At 41.4% G+C, this 27,317-nt stretch overlaps 1 protein-coding gene across 1 annotated transcript in view; it reads left to right on the forward strand.

Moving 5' to 3' along the window:
* Positions 1–27,317, forward strand: part of PITPNC1 (phosphatidylinositol transfer protein cytoplasmic 1) — a 131,606-nt gene that overhangs the window by 83,113 nt on the left and 21,176 nt on the right. Inside the window, exons 5-7 of the mRNA XM_083598971.1 lie at positions 5,453–5,524; positions 17,862–17,957; positions 25,460–25,615. Coding sequence (XP_083455097.1) covers positions 5,453–5,524; positions 17,862–17,957; positions 25,460–25,615 — 324 coding nt within the window. The remainder of the gene's footprint in view (positions 1–5,452; positions 5,525–17,861; positions 17,958–25,459; positions 25,616–27,317) is intronic.

A 27,317-nucleotide genomic window follows, 5' to 3' on the forward strand; every position in this document is an offset into this window, starting at 1 on the left:
TGCACCAGCCTCCTATTTGTTTCAGGACACCTATAAAACCCTAAATGGCTTGGCACCAAGTTGTCCAAAGAACCATTTCCTCTCGTGAACCTGTTTGTTCACCTCTTTAAACACCCGGCTTCTACTTTACGTCCTGCCACCTTTGGTGGTGTGTGTGCAGTAGCTGCACTTCCAAGGAGAAGCTCTCTCCTGAGATAACCTTAGTCAGCCCTTCTTCTCATTAAGGAAGGCAGTAAAGATTTATTCTGTTCTCCTGCGCCTTTAGCCTCCTTCAATGGTGATGTATTTTTAAACTGACCCACTTGCTTTATGTGCTTTTCGTGCTGCTGTTTTAGCAATTTAATGGATACATTTGCTTCCCACGCACCCAGACGTATTTCATTATTGCTGTGTTTAGTCCGGAGGCCGCTTTGGGTGCCATTTTGGAGGCCGAAATATGTGGGTAGAAATTTTCTGAATCCATAAATATGAGGCCCTGACAGCATGCTTGCATGCAGTCGCGGCAAACGATGCAGGAATGGCAGCAGCAGCAACCGGCACCAGCTGCAGCCTCCTTCTCCTGTCAGTGGTTTCAAGGACTCAGCTCTGTCTTACATTGAGCTATAGGTGTTTTGGTGCCATTGTCAACAAAAGTACTTGAAGTGCATTCCAGAAGTGTGTGAGTTGGCAGAACGCTAGGCAGATTTTTATTTAACTTAATTAAAATGCATATCATGTTGAACAGTTATTTTGGATGACACAACTCTTAAGGTCAGCCATAAAGCCTTGAATATTTTACCATACTTGAGATCAAATTATCCATCACTGCTGGCAAGATTAGGTTCTAATGACTATTATTATTATGTATTCCAAACAGCCCTTCATTCGTGGATCACAGGGCGGTCTACAATATAAAAGCACAAAAATACATAGCATAGTAACAAACAAAAACAAAAGGCCATATAGATTTTAAAATTAACCATAGGCCCGGGAGAAAAGGAATGTTTTTGCCTGGCGCCTAAAGATAAGTAACGAAGGCGCCAGGCGAGCCTTCCGAGGGAGAGCATTCGACAAGTGGGGAGTCACCGCACAAAAGGCTCATTCTCATGTTGCCGCCCTCTGGACCTCTCATGGCGGAGACACACAATGAAGGGCCTCAGATTATGATTGCAGGGTCTGGGTCAGTTCATGTGGGGAGAGGCAGTCCCTTGAGGGATATAGGGACTACAAACTGATATGAGCAAAATACTTGGGCCAGGATGAAATTTGGGTAGCTCAGGCAGCTCACCAAAGCCGACACCACCAAATCCTATAGCTGAAGAGCACAATAGGGTAAGATAGCCCAGGGAGCCAACAAGAAGACAGATATGAGAAGCACAAGACAGCAGGGAAGCAATTGGGGAGGTTGGGGGGAGGAACAACCTGGAACAGACACAGGCAGCCTAATGATTTCCTTCTCTAAAGAGTCACCAGACTGAGAGAGTTTACCAGTGACCAGGAATGGCTCATCTAGATCACATCATCATCATCATAGTTTGCCATATGGTGCTTGTAACCTAGCTTGAAATTCCTGCCATGCCTCCTCCTCCTAGTAGACATAGACATGGTAGTTCATGGATTAAAGGATTGGTGCCACACAAGTGAACAAGAAGCAACTAATTGCAGGGCCAGAAGCCCCTTTTAAAAACCCAGAAAGCTACTAATTAAAGGGACATAGTGTGTTCTCAACTAAATTGTGTGTGCGAGATTCGCTCACCAATGTGACTTTCCTCTGGTCTCTTCCCCCTTTCTCGCCCTAGGTTGGAGGGAAATCCAGAAAAGGTTTAGAGGAAACATGGGGAGGGGAGGGAGGGAAAATTCCATTGTGTGAGGAGACCTTTTCCCATGCACACATACACAACTTTTCGGCATGTTGAATTCCACCCAATGTTCATGAAAAACTTCAGTACTACTCTGTCAGTCCAAGCTGGACAAGTTATTTGCTGCCACAGATTTTAAAGACCAAAATCCCTGCCACAAATCAGCTGAGAAAAAGCACACAACTACATAGGAAACCCTGGAATGCAACTCAATCTAGGTTTTCCATTAAAAAAGGAGTCAATTAATTATGTCAATTATGGAGAAAACAGCTAGTACGAAATCAATCTTGACCACTCTATTTTTATACGAATGTTCCTTTCCTGCCCTGGAAAAGAGCTGGATTCAGTTTTGAACAGGCCTGAAATAGTTTCCAGTGATTCAGAATTAATGCTTCTAATGACAAAGCAATGAGAATTTTTTGTTTGAAGTTTCTGCAAAAGGTTCCCATTGGAAGATTGCTTTCCTTGGTTGTGAACCACAGGTTCTGGTTAGATGAAAAAAGGAGAGAAGCGTCATTATCTTGTTTAATCTCCAATATTTTTATTTCAGGACATTGTAATCCCTTCATCCACTTCACATGCAATTTCAGTGGAAAGATTGCTATTATAGCAGCAACCCATAGGCTGGCTGAAAAATGCCATGTGTTTTGTATTCTGTTCCCTTAATTCTTTGGCACTTGTCTTGGCTTACTTATATTATACTGTGTTCTTGCAGTTGCTTCTCATTGCTATGACAACACTAATCAATCATCACACTAAAAATAGACTCTATTCTTTATTTTATTTTTTAAAGAAGGTGCCTGTGGTGAATTGAAAAATACAACTGTGGTTCTGCCTTTCCAATATGCTGTTTTCTCCTCTCCTTCCACTCAGGGAATACTGCTATGTTTTGGCAATTAAACCAGTTCTCTTCTGCAGTAATACCCTCCTTTGTTGCACAGGTGAAAATATGGACACTTGTCTTCTTGTGACACCTCTGTCCTCATGTCAGAGATTGCTGCCTGAATGCCTGTTCTCTCTTATGCATTGCTGAAAGGTTCTCTACTAGCTTTGTGTGTATAGGCAACTATGGGATGGGCAGGGTGGGAAGGTCAGGATGCTACTACTACTGGCTATTTCCCAGGAAAGTATAAAAACAAGAGAAGATTTCTTACCATCCTTTTTTTTTTTATTCAGTATTTACAGAGGGAGGCTATAAAACTCAACCTCTTGGATAATGGTGTTGTCCCAAGTGAATCTCCACACACACGCCCTTCTATCCCGCTTCCTCGTTGGTCACTTCTACGGGTGCTGCTACGTGCCCTCTGCCTTTGAGCTCTTTGCTCTCCTACTTTCAAGACTCGCCGGGTTCTGGGAGATGGAGGGTCTAGAATGCTTTCTAATGACAACGTGTCAGCTGGGTGTTGCTCTGGCTCTCCCGTGATTTCCCAACTTTCCCATCTGCCTCTGAGCTGGGACCTCCCTCAAACTCCTGTTGTAAATCTATACTGTCTTCCTTTTCCTCCTCCCTGGTAGGGTCAGGCTGGGGAGGCGGTCTCCACCATTCCTCCTCTGCCCAGTCCCTGATAGGGAGGGAAGCAGGGCACTGACATTTGCTGTCCAGGTGTAGTATACCTTTGAATTCATGTGCCACTAGAGTTGAAGTATATTTGGTCTCATGGTGCTTGGAGATTTAACATGAGACCTGTAACTTTAGGGAACATGTATACACTGCCATATATTTTTTTAAACTCAAGAAGCAAATTTTTAAAAGGACAAAAATCAAGTGGCTTGAATCCTAACTAGCCTTCCATGAACAAAAGGGCTATTTCCATTTTCAGAGAATGCTAGGGATTCATCCATGCTGTTGTTTATCGTGGGCTGTAAGCTTCCTGTACCTCCATTAATTCTCTGTTATTCATATTGCTTTCTCCAAATCACAGATCCACACATGCAAAAGCAAGATACTGCACAAAACTGTGCACAAGAATCTCTGCACACTCACATATGAAACAGATTGTTGATTCAGAGTTACAAGAGGTTCAAATTATAGTAAGCTCAGAAGCAGGAGCAAGTTCAAAACAAAAATTGCCTTAAAGGAATTGAGTGTTCAGTTGCTTTTGCATCTAGTTTTCTCAATTATTTAGTAGACTGGAGCCTTATGAGCAATTGAAAAGCTAGTTGTTTCCTAGATAATATTGCAAACCTTTACAATCCATTAAGATTTTATGGTTTCAGATTATTTTCTTCCTTTTAAAGAAACACCTGGCAACCCCTAGAAATGCTAAAATGGGAAATTAGAAAATTCACTGTGTGTATTCCTGTTTGTGCCATGTGTAAACATAAATTACCAGATTTCTGCTTGAAGGAATATATGCTTGAGTGGGGTGGGAAGAGAGAAAGAATGATATCTTAAAATGCAATACATTTGCAAACATAATTTCCTGAGGCCTAGGACCTACACACCTACAGGACCGCCTCTCCTGGTATGCCCTGCAGAGGACCTTAAGGTCCACAAATGACAACACTTTGGAGGTCCCAAGTCGCAAGGTGGTTAGATTGGTCTCAACTAGGGACAGGGCCTTTTCAGTACTGGCCCCGACTTGGTGGAACGCTCTGCCACAAGAGACTAGGGCCCTGTGGGACTTGACATCTTTCCGCAGGCCCTGCAAGACAGAGCTGTTCCGCCTGGCCTTTGGTTTGAACTCATTCTGACCTTTATATTTCCCTCCCCTTATGGTTTTGATCCATGGGCTACTTTTAAAATGAGGTTGCATTTTAAATTGTATTTTAACCTGTATTTTAAATTGCCCCCCCTATTTTGTTTTTATTGTAATTTTACTGGTGTTAGCTGCCCTGAGCCCAGCTCTGGCCGGGGAGGGCGGGGTATAAATAAAATTAATTATTATTATTATCTTGTGTCTGATTTTAATTCTCTCATAAGTGAATATGCTTTCACTTAAAAGGAAAAAATGTACTTTGTCTGTAATGAATGGACCTCTCTGCATGATGCATAAACAGTTCCCTGGCCCTGCTGAAGCACATTGTCAATTATTGAGGGCATGCGATGAATCTCAAAACATATTCTGTGACTTGTAGTGCAATCTAGATTGAGACCAGTGCTGTTGAAAGCTGATGGGGCTCAGTCAGTAAAGATTGTGGAGAAAGGAGGGTGACCATTGGTGATTAAAAAGGGAGAATGTGAGGTGTTAGAAAGGCTTTTCAGAGTGTGACATTCTGAATAGATGTTCCCTAAGACCTTCTGATCTTAAATCAGCTGAGATCAGAAGCTTAAGTATTTTCAGACTGATTCATGATCCTAAAATGTGGCTTAATCTGACAAGAGTTCCAATTTTTTCCATTGCTAGTTATTGTTTTTCGCAAGAATTGCTAGCTTTATTTTTCAAAATGGACTGTTTCAAATTTTCTCTTTCTTCCTGCCTTTTTTTTTTTTTTAAAGCATCTTTTTCAAAGGATTCTGAACAGGTTGGTCCAAAAGCTCTTGATGCACAAGATGGAAACTAATGAATTCATTTCTGGCATTCGCAAAATAAAACTGCTAGGTTGTAATGTACATATGAACTGGTGAGTTATAAATGGCTGCAGTTCTGATTCTGATTTTATTTTCTTTGCAGTGTTCATTTTTACCTAAATTCTCCATTCACATAGAGACAAAATATGAGGACAACAAAGGAAGCAATGATAACGTAAGTGATACCTCTTCTTAAAGATCCAACATGTACTATCTGTAAAGGCTTTCATTAGCACGCTCAGCAAGGTTCTCCCTTACGATCTTCAGAGCTTTTCTGTATCTAACTTGACTCCAAAAAAGCAGACTTTCTGTTTTGTATGTAGAGATTCTTAGCTCCTTTCCTTCTACTCCCTACTTCTTTTTAGTTTGGTGGAAGGTAATGTGAACAGAGAGCATTCATTGTTCACGGCGCACAGTGCCATTGTTGGGCTATTGATGTGCATTTTCTAAGGAAACTCGTACCTGTTACTGAGATGTATGCTAGCCTTCGGACTTGTGTTGGTGCTGACCTTTAAAGCCCTAAATGGCCTAGGTCCAGTATACCTGAAGGAGCGTCTCCTCCCCCATCATTCTGCCCGGACGCTGAGGTCCAGCGCCGAGGGCCTTCTGGCGGTTCCCTCATTGCGAGAAGCAAAGCTACAGGGAACCAGGCAGGGGGCCTTCTCGGTAGTGGCGCCCGCCCTGTGGAACGCCCTCCCACCAGATGTCAAAGCGATAAACAACTACCTGACATTCAGAAGACATCTTAAGGCAGCCCTGTTCAGGGAAGTTTTTAACGTGTGATATTTTATTGTATTTTTGGTTTTTATGGAAGCCGCCCAGAGTGGCTGGGGAGGCCCAGCCAGATGGGCGGGGTATAAATAATAAATTATTATTATTATTATTATTATTATTATTATTATTATTATTATGGAACCCTTGAGTGTCCAGGGAAGTGACAGGATCTTAAAAGGGAAGGGATCCTCTTAAGGAAAAACAGCAAGGAGAGTTAATCAAATAGAATGCAACCAGCAGCCGCTGTTGATGAATTGGCCTATCGTAGTTAAACAAGATGATAAATGCTTTTCTACGGCACTCAACTGAAATATCGTGTAGATAAATGGATTGTATTGAATTTTATATACAGTATAAAGAATCCAACATAAAGGAACACTGCTCTGCCTTGAGTCTTTAGGGTTTGGCACTGTTGAATAGTCTCAAAGTGTGCCTTTTTGCCGAGTACCCTGCAGAGGACTAGCTATAGATGGTGTGGGTCCCCTTTCAAACCCTCAGAGGCATGACCTTCAGAGTCTGGTGGTTATTTGTGCTCTTCAGACAAGTTATTTGTCAAATTCTACTTCAGACTCTTAAGTCTGGTGGGTTTGGGGACTGTGAAGCCGAAGGTTTTATATGTAGCTCCAAATGGATCAACTGAGCTAAATGGACCAGTACAAAGCAGCTTGGGGGGTTGTATTGCTTGTGTTGGCGTATTGTGACAAAAACAAGTCTAATGGCATCTTGAAGACTAACATGTTTATTGTGGCATTGGCTTTTGTGGACATCCGATGAAGTGCGCTCTCTCTCTCTGAAATAATTTTTATTGATTTTTACAGATCCATTCACAAAAAAAGTATTCTCACAAATATTAAGCTTTACCCAAGATTCTTCCAAATCTCGAGACTTCCCTCCTCCCCTCCGTGGATTCTTTAACTAACTTTTTTTAACTGTGTATTATAAATCTGTCTAGTTTATCATCCTCCATTGTATCCAAAGTCTATGTGTCGTTGCAAGAGTTATTTAAAGCCTGCCAAAGAGTCCAAGTGTTTACAGTGGTCTTTCAAGTGCGTTATTTATTTATCCCATTCCTTGTTGAAGTTTTGATCCTCCTGATTTCCAATTTCCCCGGTTAATCTTGCCATCTCTGCATAGTCCAATAATTTCATCTGCCAGTCCGACCTAGTAGGTACCATATTTTTCCGTGTATAAAACTAGGGTTTCCCCCCCTAAAAAATAATGTCAAAAATTAGGGGGTGTCTTATACACGGATACATCTCTCTCTCCCCCCCCCCATTTTCTTAAATATGAGTCCCCCCAAATAGGGGACATCTTATACATGGGAGCGTCTTATAGACGGAAAAATACGGTACCTTGTTGTCTTTCAATCTTTGGAAAAGGAGCATCCTTGCAGCAGAGTCCACGCCACAATAGCCAATAAAGTACGGCAATACTCTTCGCTGCTTCTATGAATATCAGATAATTGGTGAACTAGATTACTACATGAGTAGGTGATGCCATGAAAACCATTTTATTAAGAGAGATTTAGCTTTGTCATCAGTAAAGCTAAACAATATTCTTAAAAGCCATTCTTTTTAGAAGCAGTTAGCGAAAGCCGTTTCCATCTTTAAAATTGCAGATTATTTTCTTCTACACACAGAATTTAGATTCATAACTCAGAATGCTGATCCATTAGGAGCTACATATAAAACCTCTATGGATAATGAAAATAATATATGTTAATGTACTCTTTGGCCTCATCATAGGAGAGATTTTTAAAATGAGTGTTTCAGAATTGACCATTAATCAAATGGAAACCGAGAGGCAATTTTCTAGTGTACATATTCTTGGTACAGATGAATAACGACAATGGCATTTGACAAATTAACAGCCGGAGCATACTAAAGCCAGCTGTATTATAGCAGATGGATTTTGTCTTTGCATATTAAGCCTCACTAAATTGGGGAATTCACCTAAAATAAAGAAATCCTTTTTCACTTATGAACTTGTATTGTCTAAATATGATATTACTGTATAAGCATACCCTTTGTCAGGAATGGGTTAGCTGTGGTCACTCCAGATGTTGCCAGACTCCAGCTCCCATCAGCCCTAGGCAGCATAATTTATGGGAACTTTGGTCCAACATCTGGAGGGCCAAAGGCTACCTACCCTGGCCGTTGTTCAAAACTTCAAAACTTTCATTGATACCATAGCAAACAGAAATGGAAAAATCCTTCTAATTTCAGATTATGCTCACAGTTTCTGAGTATAAATGCAGCCAAATTAGGGAAGCATTTATCAAGCATAACAGCAGAGAAATGTCTAATCCTTTGCAATGAGGAGAAAGGGTTTAGGTACAGTTCCAATGAAAACATACCAGAGTCACCCCACAGTTTCTTTCCAAAGAACTGATTATTACTAATAAGATAAAAATCTTGTGCTTATTAACAAAGGAAATACACTATAACTAATTTTCCTTTTAAAACCTCTTTAACGAGTCTTTTAGCCAGCTTTGCTACATGACCTCAGCCAGCACTGTTTGGAACACTATCATATAGTCATTTACAGTACATTTTAAAGCTGTTTTCCAGTGAGGCATCATGGGCAACAACTCACATTGTCTCTGACCACTGGCCATGCTGGTTAGTGCTGATGAGAAAAGTCCATTGACATCTAGAGGTCATTATGTTGGGTACCCTAAGATACAGTATCTTATCCCCATCAGACAGAGCTAACTTGGGGTCTGGGCTTCCCTTCATAATTACTGACCATAATTAATAGCCATCTTACTTAGGGAACTGTCAGGGAACTGCCATCGGCTCAGGGGGAAAGGCGGATGGATTACAGAGAGCCCCCAAAGATTGTGGGAAGCAGCACTTCCTCAGCGGAGGAAGGAAGCCACGCCTCTAGTGGGGAGGAGATGCAGGGCTCGGAGGATGCAAGGCGGTGCCAGGACACCTTGCCTGAGCAAAGCGGGGAGGAGGGAGGCCCCCCTTTACCCAAGCCTTCCTTGCGCAGTAGGCTTTTGCGCGGAAAGGGGAGGCGTAGACTGGGGGTCAAGAGACTACTCTGCTGGGGAAGATTTAAGGACCGCCCACTCTCAGATTCTGCTAGTGAATGAGCAAGACATGGAATAGAGGCACTCTGCATTGTAAAGCTTTAGAACAGACCAGGGAGGCATCTTGCCTGATTGCTCTCGAGCAACCACCCGATAGCCATAACAAGAGCCCTTCCCCCAATTCCACCTAATTTAGTACTATGATGAAAGGTGTATTTGCTAACACCTCAGGGAAAGCCTTCTTAAACAAAACTGTATGCCATAGCCCCGTGAAGTGTGAAAATAAAAGACATACTGCTTTTGCTCTTTGTCTTATTTAGTTAATGGTTTTTTTTTGCTGCAAATGTACCTTCTGATCATACATGTGCCCTGTTTCAGAGAAAGTTTTCCTTTTTTACTGCCTGTCCTGAACTGCAGCTCCCCTGTGCTATGTTGCGAGTTGTTTCCATTAATGTATATGCATGTATGAAATGGGGCTCAGTTGCTGTATATCAGGAGTTTCCAAACGGTGGTCTGTGGATCACTTCATACAGGTGGTCTACAGCACATCTGTGAAGATCCTTTACAATCTGACTTCAGTGACTTTCAGGTTGTAGTACAATAAAATATAAGAAATCAAAGAAGCAATAGAAATACATTTAAAAGTCATACAGCATCTAGCCCCAGCACATTACAATTGCTACAACAGGCAGAAAAAGGTTGATCCACCAAAATCCTCAGCAATGTCAATAATAATAATAATAATAATAATAATAATAATAATAATAATATAAAAAATAATTTATTATTTATACTCCGCCCATCTGGCTGGGTTTCCCCGTGTTCATGTAGTTCATGTGGGGGAGGTTTGGGAACTGCTGAAGAATATTATAAGATGGTACTGTGCAAACTAAATTGAGCATCTTTATTATGGAAAAGTAAGTGAACAAAAATGTAGAAGACATCTCTAGTTATGTCTGCCCATGTTGAAAGTATTTTTCTATTGATACATAGAGTATTAGAGACTAGAGTTTGTTTAGTTTCGGCACAGATTGCAGAATGATAGTTCCCCACTTATTTACTTTTGCCAAAAATTCAGCAAGGCATGCAGGGAATTTAGGCTGTTCTCGGTTTAGGAAATTCAGGTATTGTATCATTTTAAGCATCACGGTCTGAAGCATGCACCAGTCTTTATGATAGACAAGTTTGGGCTCACTGTAAAAACAGCCATTAAGCAGATAGAATAACTGAGATTCCACTTTAAATGAAGCCCCATAGCATCATAACAGAACACTATTTCCAGTGGAGCTTCATATAATATAAGAAAATTCAATGAATAGACCATGTTGTAATTAGACGGAAGCAAAATGTATATTTGATTTTGAGGGTAATGATATGCAATGAGGTGTATTCATAAGCAAGCTAAGTAAATTCATTGCTGCAGAAAACAGGTGCAGTGGGGTTCTAAATCCATAAAGTATTAATGGATAATTTAGTGTGATTACACAAATTATAATGGTTGGTTAGACTCCTATCAGAAGGCATTGCTTTCTCGCGTATGAAATAACTTGTTCCCACAAAATAACCCAAATTCCTGAACCTTCTATATTTGCATAAATCAGCATGTTTTTCAGGCATTTTCCCAGGGATGGGATAACTGCTTTTAAGCTGATTTATCACTGTTGTTTTGTCTGCCAGGGTGAGGTAGTTATGACATTAAGTTGTTGTTTTATATTGCTTCGTTTTCACTTTTTGTACGCCTTGAATCTTTTCTAGAAACAGGCATTTAAGAAATTAGGTGGTGTTGTTTTTCAAAAAAGCAAAATGTGCATTTAGTTGGCCAAGTTAGAAACGTCAGAAAGCTGAAGCTTTGCAGTGGAAATGCTGACACAAGGGATTGTCAGCTGCTTCTATATTGCTGAATGCAAGCCAACAATAGTTCAGGGTTAATGCCAGTTCGCAAAGATTGGAATCACAAGTTGGAGCTTACTGGCCTCTTGCCATAATATTTCTCTAGTTCTTGTTTCTTGCAAAGCAGAGGGGAAAGCATTAGCACCGCATGCATTGCTCTTATTAAAATGCACACAGTATACAAATGCACAGAGTATACAGTAACATGCTTCAAAAAAGACTAGACTAACCTCTGGGAACCTTAGGTTTTAGTTTTAAAGCTTATGTAAACATTACTGCCTTCCTGATGTTCTCCTACTAAGCATGGTTGGTTGCCCAGTAGCAAGGCCCTTGTGAATTTCCATGGCTGCATTCTGGATAGTGCAGTTTTCAGAAAAGATCACAGCCAGTTAGCCAGCAACTGCGAAGAGACCAGTGCTTAGACTTACAACCTCTCCTGTGTACATTTGCTTGGAAATGAGTCCCGCTGGGTTCAGTTAGACTAGCTCCTAAATAAGTGTGCTTAGGGTCGCCTTAGAAACTAAAATAATATTTCTTTGGAACATATAGAATTTCAAACAATATTTTGACTTCTAAAGACTCTAGTTCGATGCACAGTTTATAGTTGCCTTTAGTGTTTATCTTTAAGCATTGTATTAGTAGTGAGATGCCTGGGTTAGCTAGCTAAAAGGTTTAGTTTAGTACATACTTTTTTTATTAAAAAAAATTGTTATGTAAATTATTTATTTGTTATGTAAATTATTCATGCTTATGCCTGAATCACTTGTAAATCCCACTTTGTCAAAGGCAAAAAGTTTTTCACATTGCTATTAATTGCTGGGTTTTTGTTTCCCCCCACTTCTTCCCACTGTTTGGTATGTTGTCGCACTATGGTGAAAATTCAGTGCTGAACAACAAGGATTGTGACAAAGTCTGTGGTTAAGATGCATTGTTAAGAGCTTTGCTATTTTATCATGTTTCCAACTGCCTACTTTTGATTGCTACAAGCCTGGATTGTGATCCCCACAGATGTAAGTGAAAAAGCGTGGATAAATCTCAGTAAATGTCAAGGCGGGATTTGGGAGGACAGGAATAACACTAGGTATCAGCGAAGTTAACTCTTTATTCAAAGAAACAAAACAGCTCAGGCCTAGTGAGCACAGCAACTCTTCCCAGCAGGTCTTGCCCAAAGGAGTTCCCTGCCTTCCCACAGCTCCCTAAGTCTCCTCCTCCCTGGGTTCTTCCCAAGCAACCTGAGATTTCTTTACCTCATCTGTCTTTGCTGCGCCCTCTTCCCACCTCTGCAGGTTCTGGGAGACCAGAGGGGAGAGGAGCTAGTCACAGCAGGAAGGAGAGACTCCATGGCTTCTTCAGCAGCCTGCCTCATCTCTGTCCCTTGATCCCCCCCTCCTCTCCAACTTCCGCTGCTGCCTCTGGTTCTGGATTGCTCTCTGTCGCAATTTCTTCCCGCTCACTAAATCCTGTTACCCCTTCATCTATCAACACCTCCTCCTCCCAATCTGCTCCCTCTTCTCCCTCTGACCACTCTTGTTGTCCGACCCCCAATCCGCTGGCTCTGAGCCTTCTTCCCTTGGGGGTTCCCCAGCTGGTGCCTCCCAACACTCCTTTGCATCCAGCATGATAGTATATCTACTAATAGTGTTTAAAATTCATGTACCGTGTTTTTCTCTCCATAAGATGCACTTTTTTCCTCCTAAAAAGTAAGGGGAAATGTCTGTGCGTCTTATGGGGCGAATGTGTGGTCGATCACTGGCTCCCTTTCCAGCCCCTTGCCCAGGCCTCCATTGTTGAATGTTCTGGAGACGGAGGCCGTTGGTTTCCCCAGCGACATGTGACTGGCTGATTAGATTATCTGTCTGGAAACTGTAGAAACAGCTCCCTTTTCTTTCCTAAAGAAGCTGCAGAACTGTAAGTTGAACCCCATAAAAACAGGATTTTTCCCTTTGCAAAGTTAGCTGCACAACTTTGAGCTGATCCTCAAAAAAAGGGGGCTTTTCTCCTTTGCAAAAGAAGCTGCACAACTGTGAGCTGATCCTCAAAAAACCGGAGCTTTCCCCCTTTCCTCCTCTAAAAACTAGGTGCGTCTTATGGTCAGGTGCCTCTTATGGCATGAAAAATACGGTAATTGATGTAATGCTAAGCTATAATTTGGCATTACTAGAACAAGCCACTGTGATCCTCCCTCTTCCTTCTTTCTCTTCCAGTGTAGCGTGAGAAGGGGCTTGGAAGCTTTTGCTTCTGTTCTGCAGCCTAGCATGTTGTCCAAGTTCAGACAAACTGTGTACAGTGGTACCTCGGGTTACGAACTTAATTCGTTCCGGAGGTCCATTCTTAATCTGAAACCATTCTTAACAAGACTGGTGACTGGGAGTGGCCACCGAGACCATATAACACCAGTCCTGAAAGATCTTCATTGGCTCCCAGTACGTTTCCGAGCACAATTCAAAGTTGGTGCTGACTGTTAAAGCCCTAAACGGCCTCGGTCCTGTATACCTGAAGGAGCGTCTCCACCCCCATCGTCCAGCCCGGACACTGAGGTCCAGCGCCGAGGGCCTTCTGGCGGTTCCCTCGCTGCGAGAAGTGAGGTTACAGGGAACCAGGCAGAGGGCCTTCTCAGTAGTGGCGCCTGCCTTGTGGAACGCCCTCCCAGGGGATGTCAAGGCAATAAGCAACTATTTTACTTTTAAAAGACAACTGAAGGCAGCCCTGTTTAGGGAAGTTTTAAATGTTTGATGCTGTATTGTTTTTAATATTCAGTTGGAAGCCGCCCAGAGTGGCTGGGGAAACTCAGCCAGATGGGCGGGGTACAAATAATAAATTATTATTATATATTATATTATATAACCTGACGCATACTATCGCTAATGGGGCCTGCTGCCGCTGTGCTGCTGGCACGCAATTTCCATTCTCATCCTGGGGCAAAGTTCTCAACCAGAGGTACTACTTCCGGGTTAGCGGAGTTTGTAACCTGAAGCGTTTGTAACCTGGGGTACCACTGTATAGTGTAATCTGGTTCGCACATAACACTATGTAAACCCTTTGCACAAACAAGTAAACATGCAGATTCCTAGAGCAAAAGTCATGGCTGCCGTGCCCGGTGCAGCTGCGCTGCCCATGATTTGGCTTAGCATTATATGCAAACTGGGTCACCGTTAGTTTGGATGAAAATTTTAATTCAACACAGATTTTGCATCGCTGGTGTGGTGTGACATGTGCATGCATCCATTGAAAAGATTTTTTCAGTTTCCGTTGACAAATATAGAGTACTTTTAAGGTACTCCATTTCAAGCAGCAGCATAGCAGCCTTCACAGGATTCTGCCTCTGAGGGAGAGCTCTTCCATTATTGCCTTCAAAATACGTTTGCTTTTAGTACTGTACCTATCGATCAGTAAAGTACTTTGAATCCATCTGTCAAGCTAATATGGCACAAAGTGTAAAAGAGCACTCATCTTGCATTATGTTATCAGAGCTGTTCCACAAAAAAAATACCTTCTTTTAGAAGCACTGCTGTCCTGTTTACTGAATTTTGCTAGAGGTACAGTGGTACCTCGGGTTACATATGCTTCAGGTTACATACGCTTCAGGTTACACACTCCACTAAGCCAGAAATAGGGCTTCAGGTTAAGAAGTTTGCTTCAGGATGAGAACAGAAATCGTGCAGTGGTGGTGCAGCAGCAGCAGGAGGCCCCATTAGCTAAAGTGGTGCTTCAGGTTAAGAACAGTTTCAGGTTAAGAACGGACCTCCGGAACGAATTAAGTACTTAACCAGAGGTACCACTGTATTTGCAATTGGCTGGGTATTTAGAACTGGTGCTAGTTGTCCTTGTCAGCAGTGACCTATGGAAGCAAAATTCAGGCACACTATCATCTTAAATAGCACTGTCTGAAGCAGGCATTAGGGTTTATGATAAACAAGTTTGGGCTCATTGTAGAATTAAGCCATTAAGCAGATAAAATAATTAAGATTCTACTTTAAACGAAATTCCCATAGGTTATGTCAGGGAACTGCCATCGGAACTAGAGGAGGAGGCGAGGCTCCACAGCGATGCTGGAGAGGGGCCAAGCAGGGAGAGAGGCAAGTCTCCTGTTGGGGAAGAAAATCAGCGCTACATCAGGGATAGAGGGGGGCCAATGGGGGAAGCAGAGAGCAGGCTCCGGGACTTCCGCGCAGGGAGAGTAGGAGGAGACTGGGCATCAAACAACTTTTATGTTGGAAAAGGTTTAAGAAACGCCCACTGACGGATTCTGCCAGCGACTGAACAGCCACGGAGTGGATGGCTGTCCAGCGAGAAATGGTTTAACCAGCCAACCTAGTCCAGAGCGGCGGCTATTTACGCACAAGCAACCCCTAAAGCCATTACAGGTTATTATCAAAACAGGATTTTGTGGAGCTGTGTCTCTAACTGAACCACACCTGACATCACATGATATTGGGGTGGGGCAAATGGGCATGGTTTCGGAAAAATGGTCTCTCAGGCCAGATGCAGAGGCCTGGTGTGCTCTGTTTAGCGTGAAAGCAGGAGAACCCCACTCTTAATTTAAACCATAGTTTAAACTTTCAATGAGAATTTTGGTCTGACATGACAATCCTTGGTTTGGTCATAATATATTGCTTCCAAAACCTGAAACCTCCCTAATTTCTTCTTGATATCATAATATTTATTAGGCCTTTCTACAATCCCTGCATTGTTAGGAACACAAAATGTTCTTGCCATTTGCTTCCTGCTCCTTGCCAATATAGAGACGCAGATTGAGAGCCTTATGTTTCTTTCCATCGGCTTTAATCACTTAAAAAAACACCAACTTAAATATCCACAGCCTGATTGCAAAACCAATCAAATTATCTCCCTTGCAGGCTTCAAGAGAATTCTAGGCTATTTGGCTAGAGGAAGTACCAGGAGAATTAGCCCTAAAAAGAAATAAATCTTGTACACTAATGGCTCCTTATTTTTGAACTAATGAGAAATTTAGAGGGATTAAACTTCCATCTGTGATACAGTGCAAGAAAGAAGTATGGATGAATTAAGGTTCAGGCACACAAATAATGAGTCATTCTGATTTTAGGTTCCAGTTGCAAGAGGTTGGGGAAGATCGAAAATAACCTCTTAATTTAACAATGGATAGGAGAGTAGGGGCAACATAGGGGCTGAAACATTGACCTGTAAGTCAACAAAACCTTGGTTCATATCTCAGTGCTTTGCAGCCTGGCTATTGTTGTGTGCAATGGGGAAAGCAGGCCTGTGCAAAGTGCATGTTACTCTTCTAGTATAACAGGGATGTCCAGCTTACAAGAGACTGTGATCTACTCCCACTTAAAAAAAACTGGCAGTGATCTACCCATTGGATTGACAAAAAGTTGTTGAGCTTTCGGACACCCCACGACTGACCAGTACATCGTGATTGACCTGTTGAACATCCCTGTAGTGCAACATCTGTGTGACTTTTTGAATCAAATAGTTTGAGGGAGGTGGTGTCACCACCCTTTGCTAAGGGCAGTGTGTGTGTGTGGCCTGGTTCACATATCACACAAAATCATTGTTTTAAAACCAGCTATTGTTTAATGTGAATGAGCAGTGTGCTGGTGCATGCTGCTCCAAAAGTTTTTGGGATGCTCCTCCCCTGCTCCTGCTGGCTGGAGTCTGGCTGGACATGTCATCCAAAACCAGGCTCATGGTTTGTTTCCTCCAAACAAACAACAAGTGGTAACGAAGGTTTGTTCTTGACTTACCATTTATGGAAACAAACCACAACCAGACTTCATACACAGCATTACAGATAGAGTAAATTTTGACCAGTGTGCACCATCACAAGTGTGATGGAGAAAGCAAGAGGTGAGCTGACTAAAAACACCTTGGTGGTACAGGACATCTCTCTGATGATCTGATATTATTATTATTATTATTATTATTATTATTATTATTATTATTATTATTATTATTATGGCATCTGAAGGCAGCCCTGTTTAGGGAAGCTTTTAATCTTTGATGAATCATTGTATTCTAATATTCTGCTGGAAGCTGCCCAGAGTGGCTGGGGAAAACCAGCGAGATGGGCGGGGTATAAATAAATTTTTTTATTATTATTATTATTATTATTATTATTATTATTATTATTATTAGTTAGTCTGATGGCCTTGTAGGAATGCTTTAAGCAAGACTCTACACATAAATTTATACGTACAGCAAATTCACAAATGAGCCATATTATGACGACAGGTCAAGTCTCCAGTTTTCCCTCCTCCAAAGGAAGCCAAACCCAGCAGCACTGCCCCTAGAACTTCTTAATAACGTATTAATAAAGTGCTGAGCAAAGAACAGTATGCTTTAAAAATAGGGATTTCTATGTATTTTTGCAACAACTGAGATGTTAGGAGGAAGGTACCAGAGGAGACACAGGGAGCTACTGTGGGCAGAGGGAAATAGCTGTTGTGTCTCCGAGCAGTTAGGCCACACTGCTCGTATGATGTTTCCAAACTATCAATTGCAAGAAGAACTGAAAAACCTTTTTTTTTTTGGTAACATATTGCTCATTTCTATCATTATTACAATAAAAACTGAAGAACTGGAAAGCTTTCTGATGTTGTGAAAAGAAATGTCTCAGAGTTTTGTTCCATATTTTGAGAAAATTGCTTGTCGTTGCACATGGTGCCAGCCTGTAACTATGAAATATTGCCAAGAACATACTCTGCTGTTTTTGGAACCAGCGCCTTTGTTCCTTAAGACAAGCTGTTGCCGGTTCATAACATTCATGATTAAGTTTAGACTACATGCCCATCAGAACACTGAAGCGTGTTTGTTTTACATCTTGCAGATATTTGATAATGAAGCCAAAGATCTTGAGAGAGAAGTCTGCTTTATTGATATTGCCTGCGACGAAATTCCTGAACGCTATTACAAAGAATCAGAGGTAGGTAAAGGACTTAATGCTCTTGAGCAGTGTAGATTTGCATTGTGCAGAAAGCCCATTCAGACATCCATACTGCTCTGGGATAAATAGTCTCCACCAACTACAGCTTGGTTATCTCTTCTGATCCTACCAAGTGATAAGAAGAATTTTTCCACCCACCAAGTGCTGATTAAGTACATTTCACTTTCTTTTCCTCCTCCCTTCTCACACCTTTTTCCTTATGTTTGTCATGACTTTTATAATATAAGTCTGCAAGCAGGGATTGTCTTAAATATTAAGCTTAAGCTGCTCCAAGGGCCTTTTTGGCTAAGGAGCTGAGTTAAAATGCTTTACGTAAACATGTGCTGGAATGACTTAGCTGCATACAGTGGTACCTCTGGTTACGTACTTAATTCATTCCAGAGGCCCGTTCTTAACCCGAAACTCTTCTTAATCTGAAGCACCACTTTAGCTAATGGGGCTTCCCGCCGCTGCCGCGCCGCCGCCGCGCAATTTCTGTTCTCATCCTGAAGCACAGTTCTTAACCCGAGGTACTATTTCTGGGTTAGCGGAGTCTGTAACCTGAAGCGTATGTAACCTGAAGCGTATGTAACCCAAGGTACCACTGTATTGTTTTGACTTTACTCAATACTTTTCTTGTTGCATGGGAATGACAACTCCAGGGAATTTGCATAGAATTAATATGCCTTCATATTTCTAATAAAACACTATTAAATTGAGTGACAAGATACGATTTTGCAGCATACGAAATCCAATATATCTTGGCAGCAAATAGGCCCTATTTGTCATAGCTCATGGGCAAAGTTATTCAATTATCTACATTAAAATTTACAACATCAATAACATTTATTACACTGCACCAACACATCTTATGCCTAACTGCTATTATCATTATGGAGTTGACAAAAGGCTAAATCTAAACATTTTATGTTGACTTTCTATACATTAACACAATGGTATTATGCTAAAACCATATATGTGACCTGTTTTAAGGGCTGTAGACCAGAAACAACATGGGTGATGAGCTGAAAAGGCTGCCCTCATCCTCCATCTTTGGCAAAAAGTCTGGAAGGCAATTATTAGCATTCCCAGTTGGAGTAGATGACAAGCTACATGAAGACCAAAGCCCCTAGCCTTGATTCTGTCTTGAAGAATACACCTTTATGAAGTGTTTTGAGACAGTCCCTAAAATGTTAACAGTTGGATAGCTAGTATTGGCATACTTTTTGAATATTGAAGCTCTGAAACAGAATCAGAAGCCCGCCCATTTTCCCAGAGGTTGCCTCTCCCGCAGTGGAGGGGGCAAAAAAAACTCTCTCCATTCTTATTTGAGAGTCCCAGTTGGAGTTTGGTCTGAAAGAAGACACCATGCAACTGTGTCTCTTTGGAAATCCCTGGGCCTAAGAGTAAGGAGTGCAACAGTGCATCCACAGGGCATTGGGGGGCGGGTCACCTACAGCGGCAAAATGTACTGTGTTGGCCCTGTAAAGCACAGATATTGAATTGGAACCAACTAGAGGGCTGGATACAGAGCTGACCTATCCTTGAAGGACCATTTTGACCTGTGTGGGACTATCCACCTGACATCATGACATCAGGTGACTCAAGCTATGACTGCAAATGAAGAATATTGCTTTGCCATCCTTCCTTGAACTCAAGCTAGAGTTGCAAACAAGAAATCTTGAGGGTGGATAAAAATGCTCCCATTTACTGCCAAAGAACTGTTGCAGCACTAAAGTCAGAAACAATCCTGTACCTGCTGCCTTTTAACGATCAGCCAGAGGCTTATCTTGGATCTTAGTTATTGTTAGGAGAGCTTGCCGCTTTGGTGAGTTAAATCAAAAATATCATTTTGGAGTTCAAAGGCTTTATTCATGCAAGCTTTCTATTGGCAGGATGAAAGAGAATAGCAAACATCTTGTCTCAACATGTTGGGAGAGAAGAAACAAAATGGCTCAGATTTTTACGGGTAGAGTTAACTTAGACAAAACAGTGCCCTCATGTGATTTAAACATGCATTAACTATACAAATTTAATAAATAAAAGTATTAATAACTAGAAGCTCAAAGTAAGTAAATGTATTTGCTTTTCTCCAATAGTACTTTGGTGCTTAGCACTAACACCTCTTATCTTAGCACTTAAAGCAGAGGGCCCAGATCAGTACTCCAAGCCTCTCTATTTGGCCCTCAGAACTCCTCCTCTGCGGCACATGCTCCTCAGCCACATAACCTCTCCCCAGGCCACACCCCTACCTTACCCTACTATGTACCCTCCTTGAATATTTTTGCATTGTGGGGCCACAGCACCAAAATCAAAGAGACCAGAGAGCAGTAGGCATTCATCTCTGATGTAGAGCTAAGCACCACAGCACTAATATTAAATTAGCATATTATTATGAAGGAAAACTTAGTGAATTTTATTTCTATATACTCTACAAATGGACAGTCCACAAAACATCTGCCCCTTAAGTTCAAGGGCACACATAATTTGCAGGCACAGGTCCAGGAGGAAAAAGGCCTCCTTCACTTACTTTCTGGACTATGAACCTTTGAAATAGTAATATATGGAATACCAATGTTCCTGAAATAACAATAGTAATTAGATAGATATAGATAAACACACACACACACAGAGAGAGAGAGAGAGAGAGAGAGAGAGAGAGAGAGAGAGAGAGAGAAAGGGCATTCTGCCCCCACCCCCAGGAAAGTCTTAAGAGACTGATGGTCCAATATTTCATTCTTGAATAAGCCATAAATCAGGCTGTAAAAAAGAAATACCTTTTTTAGGATGTGTCAAAATCATTGTGTATCTCATTCAATCTAGATTATAAGATATCAGCTAAGCGTGCTCGGCACATGCATGACAAGAGATATTGTCTCATTGCTGCTAATTAGAAGAAATCGTGCAGTAAAATTATATCTCACAGAGATAGGATCCACTTAAAATAAGAGTATCTAATATAAACATTAAATTTTTCCAAAAAAATCTTTTCAAGACTGAAGATAATCAAATAGTAAAATGTTAATCAGAACAGATCTGGAAATAAAGGGTTGTATCCAACTAAGTTCCACTCAGAGCAGATATATTGAAATTAATGGACAGAAGGTAGTCAGGTTCATTCATTCTAATGGGTCTAACATAAGATGCAGCCCAAAGTCAGTGACCAGGATCCAAAAAGCAACTGCTGACTAACCTGCCCTCCACCCCAGTCTCATGCAGCCCAAACTATTGAAACTCTCTTCTGTTTAAAAACAGTTTTCTATTCACAGGCAGCCGATGTGGTGCTGTGCTATTAAAGAAAAATAAAATCTTAAGTCTGCTGGAACTCACAGAGGCAGGTTCTTTTTAGATGCCTGCTGTTTTATTTGCTTTAGTCTTCAGAGCAAATGTAAATTCACTTTTTAATAAGAGAATCTTTTTTTTAATTAAAAAAAGTTTTGTGCTCTTTCCGCCCCAGCACAGATGCCTGTTCAGAGCAATGGAGCTCACTCATGCTTAACTGTCACAGGGATGCAGCCAGCATCTGTCTGGTTCAGGAAATAATGGTTCCACTTGCACCATAATAAGACCTCTTTTATCAACTTGCTTTAGAATGTCCCTCTCCTCCCCTCGGTGCTTCTGTCAGCTCTAATTTATGAGGCAACCTCATTTTGACAGAATAATTTTGCTAGCAAATGGCGTAAATTGCTCCATGTTTTCAGTACATTGTAACGCCAAGTGCAGAATGCTTTAAAAATAGCACATTCGGTATTGAGGGTTAACAAGGCAGAAGTACTGCTGCCCATGCTTGATTTTCTGTTGGGTCCAAAGAAAAATAGGAAGCCAAATGTAATTATTGTCTTCTTCTTTTTTTAAGGGGCGGGAGAGATTGCGCCAATTTTCAATCATATTTTCAAAAAGATATGTCCTGAAAACACTGAAGAAAATGTTTTGGATTGGCATAATTGTGAATGCAATGAGCACTTATTTGGAAAATATAAAAGTGTAAATAACTATCTGGTACCATCAATGCAGAAGTACCTGCAACATCAAAAGCAAAGATCTGCAATTCCCTATAATAGTCCTGGTAGTCTATATTTTAGGAGGTTGCTTTATGAAAGGCTGATGCCCATTAAAACCATATTTCTAACTTTGCTCTGAACCCAGTGCATATTATCCATATTTAAAATAGACATTATACATACTTTGGACAACTTGTGCTTATGCTTAACCTATATTTCAGGTTGTGAATAGAGATGAATTTAAGTATATGCTATTTTCTAAACCGGGGTCACAATATTACAGGAAATAAAGCTAGAAATTTCCTCCTAAACTAATTCTCCTTCACTGTATGATTATATATTCCTTCAATTCAGAATCCATACAAGCTCATTTCAATTTAACAACCAAGTTGGTCTTAATAACATTTCTATTCATTAGATTAAGCTCTAGTTGGTTTTTGCTGGGAATGGGGGAATTGTGTGAAGAGCTCTTGTTTTTATTGCCATCTAGAAAATGAATACGCGGGTGGCGCTGTGGGTAAAACCACAGTGTCTAGGACTTGCCGATCGCATGGTCGGCGGTTCGAATCCCCGCGGCAGGGTGAGCTCCCGTCTTTTGGTCCCAGCTCCTGCCCACCTAGCAGTTCGAAAGCACCCTTAAAGTGCAAGTAGATAAATAGGTACCACTGTATAGCGGGAAGGTAAACGGTGTTCTGTGTGCTGCACTGGTGCAGGCTCGCCAGAGCAGCGATGTCACACTGGCCACGTGACCCGGAAGTGTCTGCGGACTGCGCCGGCTCCCGGCCTCTAGAGTGAGATGAGCGCACAACCCTAGAGTCTGACAAGACTGGCCCGTACGGGCAGGGGTACCTTTACCTTTACTAGAAAATGAATATAGTTCTTCACAGCTCTGTGGTGCTAACGTCACAGTCTCTGAGTCTTGCCAAATTTAACAAGTTTGAGCACTAACTTGAATTTGTTGGTCACTCAGGTGAACAAATTAATTTGAAAATGGTTATCAGTAATGGCCATGACCTTTAAAAGTATATGAAGCTTGCTGTTAATAGCAGTAGTAGTTGTTACCGTATTGGACCAAATATAAGCCGTACCCAAATATAAGCCACTCCCTTAAAATTCTGCAGGCACTCATACCCGTTCTGTTTTACCATATGTCTGTTTCAGCAGCGATATTATAAAAGCCAATTTTTGTAAGGTTACAAATTTAAGCCGCACTTTAACTTTTCACGGTCAGAATTTGGAAGAAAAAGTGAGGCTTATATTCAGGCCAATATGGCATTTATATTTAGTATAACTCCTTACAAGCTAGTTTAAAAAAATAAAAAGCAATAAAAACATTTATATGATGAATAAAAACCATAAAACCATCACATTGCAAAATAACATAGAGCAGCATGGCTAAAGCGTCCTCTTAAAATCATGCCAACACATCCAGTTTAATAACAATTATTAATAATAATCTGGTCCTACACAAAGCTAAAAACCATTATGTGATGGGAACCAAACACTAAACATGTAGATTTTGGTATATGTTCGATATATGAAGAATAAAATAACCTCGATCTCATTTCTGGGGTTGCATTGAAACCACAGCAGTGTGGGAAACGGACATTTAACATCATTTTTTTCCTCTCTGGGTGGATCTGTTTTCTGCTTGCCAACTTCCTCTTTCCATGCCCCTTACTTCTGTTTTCTTTCTTATTCCTTTTGCGGCAGTTGTGTGTACTTCTGGCAATGGAGCAGCTGTGGTTTGTTTGTTTTTTTACTGTTAAACTCTCTGCTTTCTGCATAAACTGAAATCTGAGGCATAACAGCAATACATAATCAATAAATCACACATCTTGGGTGGGGCATATTATTATTATTATTATTATTATTATTATTATTATTATTATTATTATTATTATTATTAGCTTCACACATAAGTGCTACATTACCTGCACAGATGCACAGTGGAATGGACTCCTTTGGAAGGTGGTGGACTCTCCTTCATTGGAGATTTTTAAGCAGAGGTTGGATGGCCATGTAAGATGGGTGCTTTAGTTGAGATTCCTGCATTGCAGGAGGTTGGACTAGAGGACCCCTGAGGTCCCTTCAAACTCTACAATTCTATGGTTCTGTGAAATGAAGGGAGTGGCAGGGGAGAGGAATTGGCTAATAAGTGTGACATTCTTAGTAGAATGAAAAAGGATTCAACTTCAAATGCACACAGATGTGGACTGCTGAGATCAAACTGGGGAAAAAACCAGGTTTTCAGTGAGATCAAGCCGCTACAAGGACAAGCCCTTTATTAAATACATTTAAATGATTAAGGTGTTGCCATGTGCACCAGGTTACAGAAGAGTATGGAACTAGGAGAAGTGCTGCAATCAGGAAAGGTATTAATAAATATAAATTAAATATAAATATAATAAATAAATAAATTCTCCATAAATGGGTCTCCCACTTTATCCGGTATATTATTTGTAGTTTTCCAGCTCCCGAATTCTAGATTTAATCCCAACGTAGGATTAAAGTTGGAAGTCATTCCCACAGACCTCCAGAATTCAACGCTGTGCTTTTCTGATTGTTCCGTCAGTGCAAGCATTTCACCTTACCAGGTAGAATGAGTCCCCCTTCTTCTCCCCCCATGTGCTGTTCTGGGGGATCTTCTCACTTCCCCTAGAGCCAGTTTTGCCAGGAGGAGACTGGGAGAAGCCCTATTGGGTAAGTGGAAGTCATTGTTCAGGGCTTCTGCTGATGGGACTCGTTGGGTGTCTACACACAGCCCAAGTATGAATTGGGAGCAAAACCAAAACCTACTCTAACCAAAATCAAATCCATATATGTTAATTATTGAGCCAAACCTGTTGTGAATGTGGTTGGGGTGCCTACTGTACACTGGTACCTTGGTTCTCGAATGGCTTCATTGTCGAACAAATTCGCTCCTGAACAGCACAAACCTGGAAGTAAGTGTTCCAGTTTGTGAACATTTTTCGGAAAGCCAAACATCCGCTTGGGTGCAAGAAGCTTCTGCAGCCAATTGGAAGCCGCGCCTTGGCTTTCGAATGGTTTCGGGAGTCGAACGGACTCCCGTAATGGATTAAGTTTGAGAAACAAGGGACCACTGTACTTAAGGGCGCATATTCGGCAAAGAGCTTCAAGAACTTAATTTCACTTCTTTGGAAGGAAATGTGCAAACCTTAAGTGGTCTTGCACCAGTTAGCAGCTGAGTTGTATATTGGGACATTATAAGAGGAGGTCAAAGTGTGACCAGAGGTGGTACAGGGCACTTCTTGTATATCTCAGGTCACAGGAAACTAATGCAACTTATTTCCTGATGCATTGGCTTGGCTTACATTACTGCAGCTGAAGCTGGTTACTCGTGACTAGCAGGACAAAGCCCTTTTGAAGTGTGTTACTCTTCTATCCCATTTATCAATAATCTTGTATAATATCCCAGCACAGATACTTTTCCAGCATGGATTCATTATCTCCTAGAGTTCTTTCCTTTCCATTTTGCAGGACCCTAAACACTTCAAATCAGAGAAGACTGGGAGAGGCCTATTAAAAGAAGGCTGGAGAGACACTCAAGAGCCCATCATGTGTTCCTACAAACTGGTGACTGTGAAATTTGAAGTATGGGGACTTCAGACTCGAGTGGAGCAGTTCGTTCACAAGGTGAGTGAAAGACAGTGTCCCAGTCTCTCTTGCCATCCTGTTCTGTACGTGAATATGAACAGAAACAGCAGTGTGTATAAGCTAGGAAGTTGATGTACAGATCTGGTTTCAGTGTTTCCAATTACGAACTCTGTCCATATATTTAGCCAGGGATTTAATGTGTAAAGCATCGCAGATTTTGAAATAGTTTGCATGTCATCAGTTGAAACCAATTTAGTTGCTACAAGATCCTCAAACACCTTCAAAGGAGAACTCTTTTTTAAAAAAAAGCAGTGCAAACAATTACAAGGCATGAAATAATTTGTCAATTTATTCTAAAGAAAGATAGAGCGCTTCTGTCGCAATAAGGACAATTTCCATGCAAATCTGCACTCTTCTTAATCGTATTACAATCCCATTTATCTCAGTAAGACATGTGTGGCTATATCTTGATCTACATGACTACACATAATATGAGGTCTATGCATGAGAATCCATTTATAAATAAATCTACCTGTGTATGATGTCCAGAAAAAAGAATGCCAGGAGTCAAAAGGAAATAAGGAGAAAAAAGCAACAACCAAAAGTCAATGTTAACTATGGGTGTGTTTTGTGTGTGTTTGCTACTATCAATAAACCATAATCTGAAGCGATGGTTTTTTGTTGGCCTGTTAACCTTGGTTTGTTTTAACATTGGCTTGATATGTGAACCCAGCATCCTCCCTTAACCATGGTTTGTTTGGCCACCATAGTCTACATGTTCACCAGGCTATGAAAGGATGAGACAAGGGGGACTTGTAAACATGCAGAGCTTTGGAGAAACAAGCCATCATCTCCATGACAGCTTGTGGTTAACCTGTGGTTTGTTGGACAATCAGTTGTCGTCACCATGATGCTGTGATCATACAGCATTGTGATGGATACAGCCAGCAAGGTGAAATGAGCAGAACGTTAGGCCGGGATCAGGGAGATCCAAGTGCAAATTCCTATTCAGCCGTTAAATTTACTAAGTGGCCTTGGGCAAGCCATTATCTCTTTGCATGCTGTCGTGAACATGAACTAAGATAACCCCACCCTGAGTTCCTCGGGGAAAGCAGGATACAAATGCAGTTGCTATTCCCCCCCCCCATGTTAATATTGTGAAGCATGAATGTAAATAATTCTCAGGCTTCTTTTTATCCACTGCGATCGGGAGCTCTAGTTCCTAGCATCTGGATTCCTATGTAATAAAATTCAGGCTGCATGTGCCGGGAGTGCAGACAGGCAGAAAGTCCCTGCCAAGCCTAATCATCGCCAGATGCTGTATGCTCTGCAGTTCCACAGCTGAGAGGGGCATAGTGAGCACAATGCGAAGTCAGTCCCAGTCCAGCCCAGTTGCCAGTGGCATCAACATGCTCTGATGCAGGGCATGCAGCTAGGAACTGCTCATTCAACATCTGGGGTGGTAGCCCCAACACCGCACAGTTGCCACTGACAGCTGCATGCTCAGTAGGGATGCAGCTGATAGTGTTTCAGTCAGCTTACAAGGGAAAGGCAAGAGGCAAATAGATGGGCTACTAGTTTTCTCCCTTATATTCCACCGGATTGTGATGACTCAACTTACAAAGGCAGCCTAACACATGCAACAGACGGTGTTTCAGAGAAACCTACCTTGGAGGGCCCGGGTTTCAGATTCCTACTTTGTACCTACATTTGCTTCCAGGACCACATTTCTCCCTGTCTC

This window comes from Podarcis filfolensis, assembly GCF_964270895.1.
Source record: "Podarcis filfolensis genome assembly, chromosome: 2".
Lineage (NCBI taxonomy): Eukaryota > Metazoa > Chordata > Lepidosauria > Squamata > Lacertidae > Podarcis > Podarcis filfolensis.